The 15809-nt window shown below is 36.6% G+C and overlaps 1 protein-coding gene across 9 annotated transcripts in view; it reads left to right on the forward strand.

The window, feature by feature from the left end:
* The window catches only part of PTPN4 (protein tyrosine phosphatase non-receptor type 4), a 232478-nt gene that overhangs the window by 185341 nt on the left and 31328 nt on the right, over positions 1 to 15809 (forward strand). For all 9 annotated transcript variants that reach the window (XM_050752693.1, XM_050752700.1, XM_050752699.1 and 6 more), the window contains 4 exons: positions 8253 to 8412; positions 9421 to 9504; positions 9598 to 9654; positions 15146 to 15302. In XM_050752693.1, the coding sequence (XP_050608650.1) occupies positions 8253 to 8412; positions 9421 to 9504; positions 9598 to 9654; positions 15146 to 15302 (458 nt within the window). The remainder of the gene's footprint in view (positions 1 to 8252; positions 8413 to 9420; positions 9505 to 9597; positions 9655 to 15145; positions 15303 to 15809) is intronic.

Genomic DNA, 15809 nt, shown 5'->3' on the forward strand with positions numbered 1-15809 from the left:
TCCAAACAAGATGTTATAGATGTTCTTTGATTTGCAATTTAGATAAAATACTTTGCAACTTGGAATCCATAGATTTTAGTTTTTCTATTGTCCAAATGTGAAAAGAATTTAAATGATATATTGGATTAAGCACAGAACATTTCAACATGTAATGAAATAGATTTTTTTTTTTTCACATATTCCTTTTTTTAATTGTCAGATAAAATCATCTTACCAATTCTTTATTTAAGTGAGTACAGGAGGTTGCTTATACTGTTTAGAATAAAGTTATCATTTATAGGCTAAGGATAAAGTAAAGGAGACCACAGTCTACAACACAGCATGTGAATTGGATGGTTAAATTTATTAGGATACAAATTTCTAAAGGCGGCAACAGAGAGCTGCATTAACTGCAAAATGAGCTTTTTTTCACTGCTGTTGTTGAAGCATTTATAAGAAAATTTAAAGCTGACTGGACTGAAATAAATTGTGCACATTTTTTCACATATCTTGATTGACATTTCTAACAAACCTTTTGCTACTATGTGACAATATATTGCTCTGTTACCAGCATAGTACACTTGAATATAACATTTTCATTATTTACTCTCCACTTAACATTTTTCAAAATGTCAAATTGCCAAGTGTGGTGGTGTGTACCTGTTGTCCCAGCTTACTCAGGAGGCTGAGGCAGAAGGATCACTAGAGCCCAGGAGTTCGAGGATGTGTTGCTCCGTGATGGCACCTGTGGATGGTCACTGCACCTCATCCTGGACAATACAGCAAGACACCATCTTTTAGAAACCAAAAGCAAAAAAAAGGTCAAAGTTTAAGATAAGCAAGTTATTTTTGGTAAAAAGCCCCAATATGAATGTGGGGCATTTGGAACATTTTAGAATTATATTGCCATCTCTCCTTTCTCTTAACAACCAAAAGTTAACACGAGTAGTACTTTTTTTTTAATGTGGGTAAATTTTTTTTTTTTTTTTTTTTGAGACGCAGTCTCACTCTGTCGCCCAGGCTGGAGTACAGTGGTGCGATCTCAGCTCACTGCAAGCTCCGCCTCCCGGGTTCACGCCATTCTTCTACCTCAGCCTCCTGAGTAGCTGGGACTACAGGCGCCCGCCACCTCGCCCAGCTAATTTTTTGTATTTTTAGTAGAGGCGGGGTTTCACCGTGTTAGCCAGGATGGTCTCGTTCTCCTGACCTCATGATCCGCCCACCTCGGCCTCCCAAAGTGCTGGGATTACAGGCGTGAGCCACCGCGCCCAGCTAATGTGGGTAAAATTTTTTGTGGGTAAACCGTGTACAGAATGTGTTTCGAGCCCTGGTGCCCCCTCCTCTAGTACATTTTAGGCAAATTATTGGTTTTAAATATATTAAAACAATTGAGTTAGAAATGTTATCAATTAAAGTAAATATGGATGTATATAAGCCCTGGTGTTTACTAATCTTGCTTTCTGTTCATTAAAATATAAGTAATTTCTGTTAGAATTTAAAATATAGCAGTATTACCATAACCAAAATGAAGTGATTTAAAATACTCATATTCTGGATATGTTCTGATAAGTTCTAGGAGTTCTGTTGAGGCCTCAGATACTGACTGGGGGGATGCTTATTAGCATTTACCTATTTTGTAAATTGGCTTCTTAGAAACTTTTTTTTTTTTTAGGAAAATGTTCCGCTGCCACGAAAAGTTTGGAAACCTCTGATTTAAAATAACCTTCCTCCTTTTTGCAGTTACTTTCTTTTAGATGCAACTATATATCATAGTGGTTACGAGCACAAGCTCTGGATTCAGACTAGGTTTAAAACGGGGTTCCACTACTTCTAATTAGGTGACCTTTGGTGAGTTATTTTATCTCCGTAAGCCTGTTTCCTTACTGTTAAAAAACAGGGTGATAATAATACCTACCTCAAAGGATTGCTATAAGCATATAATAATTACATAGCTTTTTTCAGTTAAGCTTTTGGGATATATTCCAACAACTTTTAATATATTATCAACAGTTTGTCTGGATATTTGAAGTGTGAGCATCTGATTGAACAGTGAGGAAGTCTCCAGATTCTCAACTTTGTTCTTACATCCCTAATCACACGATATTCTAGGCAGACTTTATAATCTACAAGTGGCTTTTTGTTTGTTTGTTTGTTTACTTAGGGACAGGGTCCTGCTCTGAGCCTAGGCTGGAGTGCAGTGGTGTAATCACTGCTCCCTGCAGCCTCGACCTCCTAGGCTTAAGTAATCCTCCTACCTCAGCCTCCCAAGTAGCTGAGACTGCAGGAGCATGACACCATGCCCAGCTAATTTTTGTATTTCTTGTAGAAACAGGGTTGCATCATGTTGCCCAAGCTGGTCTTGAATTCCTGGGCTCAAGTGTTCCACCTGCCTCAGCCTCCCAAAGTTGTTTGGGAGGATTACAGGTTTGAGCCACCGTGCTTGGCCATCTTCAAGTGTTAAATCCATTTCCCTGAGCCATTCTTTCCTGGACTATTCCATTCTAGTCTTATCTAATGAATCCCCACAGCTTTTTCCATACCTCATCAGTTCCTTTTGCTTGGTCTTCAAAGCTTTGCCTTTCCTCCACCCCTCTCAACTACTGGCACTGATGATTTCCATCTACAATTCATTGTCCCCAATTCCCATTCCAGTCTTGATCAAGTTTAGCAATATGTTGTGAACTCTTCAAATACCATGCTATTCTAGGACAAGGAGATTTAAAAAATCAAAGAAGGTTTGAATAGAAGGAGATACCAAGCCATGGGGACTTAGAGAATGTACCATATTAGATGCTGTATTCGTGGCATCAAGACTAATTACGGGTCCCTGGACAGTAGCTGCAGTATGCTTACCTGTCATTCATCTCTGGCCAAAGGCTCTGTCACTTGCACTTGGGAGCTAAGGGTGGACACCTTGATTTGGTTGAAACCAAGAATCTCCGGTCTCTGGGAGGCTTGTTCTGGAATAGATTCTTACTGATAAAATCACATGACATTGTCAGTTCTATTCTTAGATATTAATCATGTCCCTGATAGTTTACATGAACTTTTTAAAGTGCCTTGTGCATTAATTAATAATCAACCTGAAATGGTGTTTACTTTGAAACACTGTCATTATCAGAATAAAGTAGCCAAAGTGTTAAGAGGCCTGAATTTTGAATCAGAATTTTATCTGTATCTAATGTAATATAAGTAAAGTACAAGTTGTGTTAAATGCGTATTGAAGATGAGAATAACAGTAGTGATTATAATTAAATGAGACATGATCTCTTGATATACATCTTAGAAAATAAGAGGTTTGTTTTTTTCTTTAAGAGACAGGGTCTCTCTGTCTCCCAGGCTGGGGCATAGTGGCACAATTATAACTCACCACAGCCTCAAATTACTGTTCTTGAATGATCTTCCCATTTCAGCATCCTGAGTAGCTGGGACTACAGGTGCACACCACCATCCCCAGCTAATTAAAAAAAATTTTTTTTTTTGTAGAGATGGTATCTTGCTTTGTTGCCCAGGCTGGAAAATAAGAGTTTTTAAAAGAGCCATCATTTCTGGCACATTTGTATTAGTGTCTAACACGAATATAGTTTTTGTTTTCTAGTCTATTGGAGTAAATTTTATGTTTCTGTGACAGATTTCTATGTACAGTCGTGCCTTTACCATTGTTTTTTTTTTTTTTTTTAAATTCATGATTTTCAAGGGTTGTTCATTTTTCTTTTTTAAAAGTAACTAAAATAATCCCTTCAGGATTGAATTTTTTTCTCACTTTCCCTAAATCAGATCTTTTCCAGTTCCCTTCCTTAAAGCCGGATGATTCCCTCCACTTGTATGTCTCCAGCTACAACCCTGATCCCTGCTTCTTTCTTTAATTTCTATTTCCCTACTCCTGCCTAAACTGCCTGTTAGTAAATGTTGGCCTTCTTTGAAAATTAGAGGTCTCTTCCTTGAGGGTACTATCTGTTACTTCTGACAGGGCTGTGTTTCACTATGCTGCCTAGTTATTCTCACAATTGCATGATGTCTCTTCATTCTCTTATACTTGGCAGATTTTTGTGTGTGTGCACTTAGAAATAGTATTGTTTTTAAGAATTGGACTGTTTCATGACATTATTTTTAATGTATCTTTCTAATTATAATGCAAGGTTTACCTATGAAAGTCATCTTCCTAGATAACTGTTTAGGTAATAAATATAATGTATATGATAGCTGTACAATAGAAATGAAGAAGAAAGTTATTCATTAAAGTAAATCGAATTAATATTCTTGGAGTATGTATTTTAAAAAATGTAATTGATAACTTTTGCCCGATATTTGGATTTCAGGAATCTGTGTTGACATCCTTGATTACTTTTATAGACTTTAGAGTGTGTGTGTGTGTGTGTGTGCACGCGTGTGTGTAGAGTTTGGTTATTGAAATTGGAAGTATAGAAAAGGGAAACAGTTACAGGGATTACTATTAGAGTACATAATCAAATTATAAGAGCTCCGTAGACCAACTTAACCCTCTGCAGCAGTCAGGCATATGGAGAGCCTGTCTGCCATTCTCTGAGAAGGTACTTTAATAAGAAAGTTATGTAAGACAGTGAGAAGGCAGGTAGCTCTGTCCTGAAATCCAAAGTTTTACTGTCCTTTCATCTTCATCTTAATCTATACTCCATTCTCTTCACCTTTTCCTTATAATTTGGCATAAGTCCCAACCCCAGCATTTATACTTGGGTTCTTTTCCTATCTGTATCTTCTTGCTTATTTTGAATGTTTAAAAAGAGGTTAGAAGAGGCTATTATCAAATACCTGGAGTCTTGCAAGTAGCACGGGATGGAGATTTGTGTAGATTATAGAGCTCATGCTGCATCTACAGACAGCAGCTGCCACTTGGCTTAATACAGTGTTTGACAACTGGTACTGCAGTCCCATTCTTTCCAGAGTTTCCAGATTTTTCGTCTTGAAAATCTAGATTTGTATGCAATTTTAAAAATGTAATTGTTTAACTCAATTATTTTTATAAAAGCAATGAATGGTCCAAATGTATGTTGGCCAAAATTGGCCCATAATCCATGAATTTACAACTGCTCTTTTAGGGTAACAATATCTAATCAGAATTGCACAATAAAAACCACCTCTGGAGGTGTTTTTTTTGCCTAAACTGTAACTCCAGAAATAGAGATTCAACAGTTTTAGCAAAATGTACCATAGTATCAGTGCTGTCCCTCTCATGTAACTGAGTATTGCCACTGTTAGGCCCATACCCACCAAGTTTGACTCACTTAGATATGCCACTGCTGATCAGGCCTGAGTTTCTCCTATGTATTTTGGCGCTGTATTTAAACTGATAGCTGGACCAAGAATAAGGAAGGTTGCCCTGACTCCATTTTCATATGTTCTCCACCTTATACCCTTTCCCACAGGTTTTTAGTTTTGAATGTTTTTTTCCCCAGCTTTTAAATTTAGCTTTTAAATGTTTCCTGGTTATGACAACTGTATGCAAAAGCAGAAAAAGTTTCTAATTATCTTGCCTCAGTGGTTATACATTTAGGTCCAAGTAAGGGGTGAGACCTGTTATATATGTGGAGTCCAATTACTTCTGGTGTTTGTAAAGTTTTAGAGACTCTATCAACTGCCTTTTAAAAATGTTGCATCTGTTAAGTTCTGCTAAGGGATGTCCATCTCTATGTGCTGTAATCCTATGTAGTACGCCGTGGTTGAGTTACATATCTCTATTCTAGTCCATGGAAACATTTCTGTAGACAAGCAATACTTGAATGTGTGGGCCCTTAGAAGCTTGAATTCATGGCAGTTGAAAGTAACATTAAAAATGACCACGTTTGGGACCTGGAAGCCCTGGCCATTAAAGCAGACCTCAGTGAAGCTTTTGCTGAAAAAGAGGGATGTATGCTCTGATTCAGGCTTTGTAGACTTGGTAGAATTTGGAGCATTTGTGCCCTGAAGTATTTCTATGCAGACATCTAGGCTAAGTGGGCATTACTGTTCACTTGCTTCTTTTGCGGTTATATTTTATACCAGGTTATAAAATTTCAGAAAGACTCTAATCTCTCCTAGGAGGAACTTCTCTGGAAGACCATAAAATCACTTCATTCATTATTAATCCCAGCTGACTTCCTTGGCACTAATCATACTTTCAGTTTCACAATGCTTATTTACTAGGTGTCTAGCAGCCAACCTCTCAATAAGCTTACATGTCCTCTACAAGGGAGAACAAATGTATCCAAGGGTCACTCTGGCAGTAAATCTCTGCATCAGTTATCTTGTTATGCTTGATCACAAATGAGCCTTACTTAAAATGACATAACAAAGGTTCTTTCTTTCTTATATTATATGTACATTGTGTGTCATCTTTGGCTCTGCTCTACCTTGTCTTCATTCTGGGTCCCAGACTGGTAGCACGCCCTGTTTGCGACATGGCTAGTCTCATGGCCAAGGGAAAAAAGAAGCGTAATGAAATCATGTGTTTCTTTTTTTTCTTTTTTTTTTTTGAGATGGAGTCTTGCTCTGTCGCCCAGGCGGGAATGCAGTGGTGCGATCTCGGCTCACTGCAAGCTCCGCCTCCTGGGTTCACACCATTCTCCTGCCTCAGCCTTCCGAGTAGCTGGGACTACAGGTGCCCACCACCACGCCTGGCTAAGTTTTTTGTATTTTTAATAGAGACGGGGTTTCACCGTGTTAGACAGGATAGTCTCAATCTCCTGACCTCGTGATCCGCCCACCTCGGCCTCCCAAAGTGCTGAGATTACAGGTGTGAGCCCCCACACCTGGCCCATAAGTTGTTTCTTAAAGCTTCCTTTCAAAAGTTACACATTCCACTTCTACCCACATGTCATTGGCCAAAGCAAGTCACATGGCCAGGCCTAATGTCAGTGGGGGGAAGAAGAACTTTTTTTTTAATGATAATATCATCTAATACATTTTGCTTATCTCCAGACCTTATAGCTTGGATGTTAGGTGTCTCGTCAGTCTAACAGAAGAGCAGATACTAGGTGTAAAATGTGTGCTTCAGTGCCACACCAGCAGTCATGTGAATTGACACAGTAGCTGTCATCGCTCTTATACCTGTCCTTAGGCAATAAGGCAGTAATTATTTTATCAGGTAATAACACCAATAGTGGTCAGTGTTCTTATCAAGAACAATTTTCCCCTTACCTATTTAATATTTTACTTCTCCCAAATCCACAAGTTCCGTGGAGGCATACTTCTTAAGACACAAGTTGAACCACAAGTTTCCACTTTTGGCCTTTGTGGAAAGCTCACAAGTAATGTTTTGTTTTGTTTTGTTTTGTTTGAAACGGAGTTTCCCTCTGTCGCCCAGGCTAGAGTGCAGTGGTGCAATCTCAGCTCACTGCAAGCTGCACCTCCCAGGTTCATGCCATTCTCCTGCCTCAGCCTCCCGGTAGCTGGGACTACAGGCGCCCGCCACCACTCCCGGCTAATGTTTTGTATTTTTAGTAGAGATGGGGTTTCACCATGTTAGCCAGAATGGTCTCGATCTCCTGACCTTGTGATCTGGCCACCTCGGCCTCCCAAAGTGCTGGGGTTACAGGCGTGAGCCACCGCACCCGGCCACAAGTAATGTTTTTATACATATTATGCTTGTTAAAAGCTAGAGTTTCTGCCCTGAAGTTACCTTTATCATATCTAGCTCTTTTTATCAGTTCCTGTTGCCACAAATTGAGGCTTATGCTCTCTAATGTTAATTGGATTGAGTTTTCTCACCTTAAATCATATGTTCTGACAATATCTAAACCAGTTTTGTCTCTGGTGATGATCTCAGCACTCTTACTCAGATTTCCAATCCTTATCACATCATTGAATTCAATACTTCCATGAATCGTATTTTATTTCTAAAAAGATTAGGCCAGTCTCTTAAGCGATTTAGACTGGAATAGTTACTTTATCTGTGGAACTGCCCAATTATCAGTTCTGGATTTTCTTGCCTCCCTTATTCCTGGCTACCCATGACTCCTCTGAAAACCTTAAACAATTTTTTTTGGAAAGCTGTTTACTTTGTTATAATAGATTAATAGGTATCTTCACAGGAATACCTTTAAAATATATTTTATTATATAATTGTTTATAAATACGATAAAGTAGGAAATTAGATTTATTACTTCAAAGTTAGGAAAATTTTCATTAAAAAGTGGCACTTCCAAATAAATATGAAATTTAGAGCCTGTCTCCTACTAGACATTGTAAATATGTGGGTTTCTTGACCCTAACTTTTAAAAAAGTTTTGAAACAGCTTCCAAATTTGTCTCATTGTCTAGATCACAAGAGACACCTGGAGATGGAAAGCCTCCAGCTTTACCACCCAAACAATCAAAGAAAAACAGTTGGAACCAAATTCATTATTCACACTCGCAACAAGATCTAGAAAGTCATATTAATGAAACATTTGATATTCCATCTTCTCCTGAAAAGCCCACTGTAAGTAGCTTCTTCAGATATTCTCATTTTTCTTTGAATTTTTAAAATCCTAAATGAAATTTCTTTTGTACTGTGGTATTTTTTAGTTGTAAGTTGTATTACAGTACCTTCTCTTTTTCATCATATTCTTTGGTCATGAATTGTGCCATGATGTAACTCGATACAAGTTCTATAATTAGAAGTGACCATGGAGTGCACAGAGTATATAATTAAATAAGCTTTGGGGTTAAGGGAAGATTCCTAGAAGAGATCATCTCTGATAAGAACTAGTCAGATTTTTTCCTTCAAAGAGCAGGCATAGAACATACTAAATGAAAGAAGCCCAGGACAAATAGCCATGTGTTGTATGATTTCGTATACGTGAAATATCCAAAACAGTCAGATCTATCAAGAGACAGTAAGTAGATTTGTGGTTGACTAGGCTTTGGAGGATGGCAGGTGGGGAAATGGGGAACGACTGCTAATGGATACAAGATTTCTTTTGGAGTTGATGAAAATATTCTAAAATTAGATAATAGTGATGTTTGTACACCTCTGTGACAAGAGTAAAAATTATGGAAATATACACTTTAAATAGGTGAATTATATGTGAATTATATCTCAATAAAGCTGTTTTTTAAAATCACATATATCAAGCAGAGGAAGTATCATTTGAATTCATGTAACATTTATGAGCACCCTCTGTGTACTCATACATATGAACCTGGCTTGCTATGAGCCAAGTTCTACAGATATAGCAATTAATAAAGACAGACATGGCCTCTGTACCTCCTGTCACTTAATAGTCTAGCATGTGCTGGCAAGAATGCATGAGAGGATATATCTGGTTGGGCTAACTGCAAGTTATTAGTCAAAGAATTTACTTTTCTGAACTAAAATTTTTACTAGAATTACGATTTTTTACAAACTATACGTAATATAAGCATATAAAAAGTATGCTTCCTATATATCTGAAGAATAGATTTTAAGTGAAGAAAATTACAGGTTATTTAATTTTGTCTTTTTAAGCCTAATGGTGGTATTCCACATGATAATCTTGTCCTAATCAGAATGAAACCTGATGAAAATGGAAGGTTTGGATTCAATGTAAAGGTAATCTGGAATTTATTTTATACTCAGTTTTTAAATTAAGGTGTTCTTATTTTGGTAATATTTGACTAACATTTTACTTACCCTCTTTTTAAGGGAGGATATGATCAGAAGATGCCTGTGATTGTGTCTCGAGTAGCACCAGGAACACCTGTGAGTTATCTAAATGTTTCAAATAAATCCTGTTTTGAAGAATATGTACTTATTTTATAATTCTTATTAGTTTAAATAAAGGAAGGAATTTCATCATTTCTTTTATTAAATGTCAAATGTTGGCTGAATCTCTTTAAGTTGCTGGGAAGTTTTTACTTGTTCTCTATAAGTTTTTAAAATCTGTGTTTTTATAAAGAAGCTATTTATGACTTTCAGTGCTTCTAAAGCATTAACAGAGTCTATCAAAATAACCCCCTTAAAAAACAAAATATAGACAGAGGTATAGTTTTGTGAGGGGTTTTGTTTGCTTGTTTATTTTTTATTAGAGTAGTTTAAGTACATTATACTTGCCTACACGCGCCTTTAAAATTTTACTTTAAATGGAAATGATACTACAAGAACCAGCAGCCTGAGAGAAAGAGGCCAGCTATGCTTTTTTTGGTGCTTTGCAGCAACCTCAAAGTTGGTTTGAAAATCACAACTGAGATTGATCAAGGATATCATGTTATGTGGTTTTGGTTCTGGTTTTTTTTTTTTTTTTTTTTTTTGAGACGGAGTCTCACGCTGTTGCCCAGGCTGGAGTGCAGTGGCGCGATCTCGGCTCACCCGCCACCGCGCCCGGCTAATTTTTTGTATTTTTAGTAGAGACGGGGTTTCACTGTGGTCTCGATCTCCTGACCTTGTGATCCGCCCGCCTCGGCCTCCCAAATGCTGGGATTACAGGCTTGAGCCACCGCGCCCGGCCTTTGGTTCTGGTTTTTAAGGACCTTGTTTTTTGCTAAAATAACAGGGTACTCCTGGAATACCCCTGGCATGAGCATAAAGACAGAATAGCTTATTTAAATATAAATACGTCAGATAGCTGTTGAGGTGTCACATGAAACTAAAGAGCATGAATGCAATCATACCTCTACAAGAAACTTTTTAAATCATCAAGACTTTCTACTTTTCATCTGTTTCTTTTTATGTGATTGTTTGATTCCTCTCAGTGCAGATGAATTTGTACATTGAAGCAGCCTACCTCTCAAGCCACTCCAGATAAACACTCCAGTCTAAGTAAAAACAGTGTACTTAGTAGCAGCTTCAAGCAGAGTTTTGTAACACCACTACCACACACAATTGTGACTCCTAAGTCTCCACTAAATAGAAATTGTATAACTACCTACTGCTATTGTGATCCTCAATCCATGTAGTAGGATATACTAATAACTTCCAGGTTTGTATATTACCAGCTCAGTAGCCCACAGTGACCTCGCAGTCTAAATTATAAACTCCTGGGAAGTAAACCCTTAATAGACCCGGCATGGATCATATTTCCTCACTTGAAAAAAGTCTGTTGTGACTGGCGGACGAGACCAGGGATATAATGTATAAAATGACTCCTGGGGACATGCTATTAATATGTATGTAAAAGATGGGGACAAAGATGGTAGAGATAATCCAAAATTATTTATTTTATATATATTTGATGGGAAATATGAATATGATTGGGACTGCAGATGAAGGGATGAAGGATTGATGAATTATCATCTATCATGTAGAAAGGTAATAGATAATATCTAAAACAGAAAAGAATAACAATAGAGAGATGTTAGAGATGCAGAGGTAAATACAGAAAGATATATCTAAAGTGTTGAAACAACAGTTTTAGAGATGGGGAGGTGGTAGGGAGGAACACAAATAGTTTCTTAACAATCTTACATAACTAGTCAAATCTTTTAATGGTGTGATTTATAACTTTGCTAAAAACAAAAATTTAAGACTTAAAGCAGTTGTATATCTTTTGGCCTGACAATTTCACATTTAGGAATTTCCCCTAATGAAATAATTCGACTAGGGAACAAAGAGTACTTACACAAGGATATTACCTGTATGGTTTATAACAGTTTAAAGTGGAAAAATAATCAAATGTGACTAGGGAACAAAGAAAACTTACACAAGGATATTAACTGTATGGTTTATAACTGTTTAATGTGGAAAAATAATCAAATGTGACTAGGGAACACAGAATACTTACACAAGGATATTAATTATAGCATGGTTTCTAACAGTTTAAAATGAAAAATAACCAAAATGTTTATCGTTAAAGTTGGGGAAACAAATTATATGGTGCTTTGTGTCTATTGAGATGATAATGTAACTCTATATAAATATGGAAATATATCCATAAGATGGCAATAAACAGAACAAAATTTTTATTAAAAAGATAAAAAACAAAAAAAAAAACAAAAAAAAAAAGGAAAAATACATGTTATAATTTCACATACATGTTTGAACCAGTTTGTTAAAATATTACATACGTAGAAAAATTCTGGAAACATGCTTTAAAAAGTTAACAGTGTTTAATGTGGGTAATGGAATTACAGGTATTCTGTATTTTTTTGATTGTCTGGATCATGACAATGAGCATCTATTGCTCTTAGAAAGTATAATACACATTTCTTTATTTACATGACAGTTGTAATAGTCAATGACTTACATGCATAAAAAAAGTATTCATTTTTCTGAGCAATGAATATGGATAGTTTTCAATTAAGTCAAGGTTTCACAGAATATTCTATAGATATATTCATTTCCAAACAGAATTCTAAAACTCTTAAGTTCTCTTTTTAATCTGTACATATTGTTGGTAATTTTTCCCTTTTGCCATGTAGAACTATGTTCCATAAATATTGGCTGAAATTTAGAACAAATTAAAACGTAGTCATTCTATTGGGGGAAAAAATTAAAACAATGGGAATTTATTATTTTTGTATTATTTTATTAATTTAGAGACCACCACAACCTTCTAATTAGAAACCACAGTTTAGGCAATCAGAGGAAAAGGAAAAGGTTTCTGTTTTTTTATGAATACGTAATAGTTGTACATATTTATGGAGTTCAAATATTTTATTGTCATTTTTTATATTGGACATCTTCTGAAATGGATAAAATAACTCCCAATTAAAGTTATGATTCTCCTTCTGTTTGATAATCTTAGCCAAAAGCTGTTGCTCCAACAAAACTCGTTTTAATATTATTGGCCAGGTGTGATGCTCATGCCTATAATCTTAGCACTTTGGGAGGCTAAGGTGGGAGGATTGCTTGAGCTCAGGAGTTTAAGACTACCCTGGGCAACATCGTGAAACCTTGTTTCTACAAAAAAATACTTTAAAATTGGCCAGATATGGTGGTACATGCCTGTGATGCCAGCTACTCCAGTGGCTGAAGTGGGAGGATCACTTGAGCCCAGGAGATAAAGGCTGCAGTGAGCTGTGATCACACCACTACACTCCAGCCTAAGCAACAGACCAAGACCCTGTCTCAGATATATAGCGTGACCCTGTCTGAAATACACACACACACACACACACACACACACACACACACACACACACACAGCAAGACCCTCAACATACATATTTGAGCAAGACAGGGTCTTGCTCTGTATGTGTATATATATACACACAAACAGTTAATTTAGACTTGTCAGCTCGGAATGAAATGCAAATTAAAAATAGTAACATATCTGGCAAAAGGCATATTAACTATAAGAGAGTTCCCTTTAGTGATAATGGATACAGTAAGAGATTCATAGCTATCCTCTTTAACACATAGACCACCTCTTTTTTTCTGCCAACTACACTATGCACAAAATAATGTGAGGGAAAGCTCTATCTGCTATAGCCTATAATTACGTTTTCCCCAGTACCATTGGCTCCCAATTCACTACACTTCAGGTATCTCAAAGACATCTACAAAAACTTGGAACTAATTGGTATACAAAAGCATCACACTGCTAGTGCACAGAGGGGAGTATATGAATGTCTGTCATCTACTTCACTACATAAGTAGACAAAAAAGCAACTTGAGAGAATGAGCATAACTCTAAATTTGAACATTCCAGATTTTAAAGCTTTGGGTTGAATTTGTGTTATCTTCACAACAACTCTAAGAAATAATCAGAACTTTTCATTTTCAGATGTCTTTTCAGAACTTCAGATGTCTAAGATCACACATGTCAGAAGTAGCAAAGTAACTTCTAGACCAGTATTTTTTCCACTAATGACAATCCTTATTGGATTTTATTGACTTTGTGTTGATAATGAATTTCAATAGTTGTGCTTTTATTTCTTCATGCCTTTACCACAAGCGGTTCCCTTTTTTGTAAGATCCAACCCCATCAGTTCCTTCTCAAGCTGGCCTATCATTCTTCAACCTTCACTGTCATATGTTTTCATTGCTATGTTCCCAGAACATGCTGTCTATATTTCTATTTCTTTTGTCTCTTTTACCCTAATTGCTGTTTGTCTTCTCACTTTGCACTATAGTGCAAGACTATAAAAATGACCATGCAAGATGAAATCGTGCAGGATCTTGATGATTAATGGGAAAAATTATGGTTGTTCCCAAGACCTTTAAATTTGTTGTCAAAACATTAAGAATTTCCTTTACTGTCTCTTACAAAGGTAAAAGGAAATGAAAAAAAATAGTAAAGCTAATATGGGATTTTGTATCCTGTAATTCAAAACATTAGAAACACTGAGAATTTAAATGTTTTATTTTCTTGTGAAAACTCATCATGAGTAGTTTAAATGGTGCTTGCGTCCTCCCTGTGGTACAGCTTAGAATACCAAATGAGCTTCACTTCTTGCCTTGCCAAATTGTCGTAATACTGTCTACTTGACATGCTTTCAACACTTTGTCCTTTGAACTTTCGATGTGAAATATCTCCAAAAGTTCTTTTGGCTACATATCTAGAGTCTCTCGAACAACACCAGTGTTAACATTCCCGTGGTCATCTATTGCTTCTCTAACTCTATTTATGGTCAATTCAAACTTCACCTCTAGCATTATTCACTTTGCTGCACTTTCATCTTTTGTGATCAATTCCCTCTTTAGGTTTAGGTTATTCATTTTAATATGGGTTTATCTCTGGGAGACTAGGAGGCAGCCCAACTACATGCTTTCCTGTCTGCACTTGAACTGAAAACAGATGACCATCAAACTTTGGAAGAACTGATGTGACTGGCCACTGATTATGATGTGTGTCTATTATTTATGTAGTGATTTTTGTATTGAAGCTAGCAGCAAAGTTTGTACTTTTTACAGTTATTCACAGTAAATACACTGTGGTAACTAAAGTTTGAATCGTATTGTTGGGGGACTGGTGTCATTTAATTAAATCATGATGACTGAAGTTTGTATGTATCTAGACAGTGTAAAGCTAAAGCTACTTGTGTGTATGTACCTGGAAATCATCAGTCTTATTTGTATGTCTAGGCACATAATAGGTCATCAGGAAAGAAATCGTTGAATGAAGAAGGAACAAAAATACTATCTCTCTGGCAAAGCTAGATTTCTCTATTTTTTAAATAGATGAATAAATGAATAGATGCTTTTCTATATGTAGTTTAGTTCTCTTGCTATCGGGTCTATAAAAATAAATTCCTGTGCTCTCCTTTCAGAAAGTTGCATGCCAGTCTGAAAACTTATCTATATTATATTACAGGCTGACCTCTGTGTCCCTAGATTGAATGAAGGGGACCAAGTTGTACTGATCAATGGTCGGGACATTGCAGAACACACTCATGATCAGGTTGTGCTGTTTATTAAAGCTAGTTGTGAGAGACATTCTGGGGAACTCATGCTTCTAGTTCGACCTAATGGTGAGTACTCTATGTAGTACCAGGTATTTCTCATAATTTATTACTGTTCATTACTGAACACAGCAGCCAGATTTCTGACATAAAACATAAGTCACCTAAGTTTCCTGCTCAAAGCACAGTGGCTTTCGTTGACACGCGGAGCAGAATTCAAGTTCTTTGACCCCACCCCTTGCTCCCACTCAGCCTTGCTTACTTTCCTCTATTCTACACTAGCTTTCTTGCAGTTCCTCAGATGTTCCAATCAGATCTACTTACTAGGGTTTTTATCCTTGCTGTTCCCTCTGCTAACATACTCTTTTTGATTTTGTTTTGACTTATACCTATATTTCATTCAGGTTTCTGCTCAGATACTATCTTTAGAAGGGCTTTCTCCCCTGACTACCATAGCTAAAATGACTTCTCATTTCCCCTAAATTGTAGTAGTTGTAGTACTAGTACTCAATAAATACTAGTTGAATGAATGAGTAAACTTGAACTCTGTTCCACTTTTAGAAAATGCCATAACAA

The sequence above is a fragment of the Macaca thibetana genome, chromosome 12, assembly GCF_024542745.1.
Source record: "Macaca thibetana thibetana isolate TM-01 chromosome 12, ASM2454274v1, whole genome shotgun sequence".
Lineage (NCBI taxonomy): Eukaryota > Metazoa > Chordata > Mammalia > Primates > Cercopithecidae > Macaca > Macaca thibetana.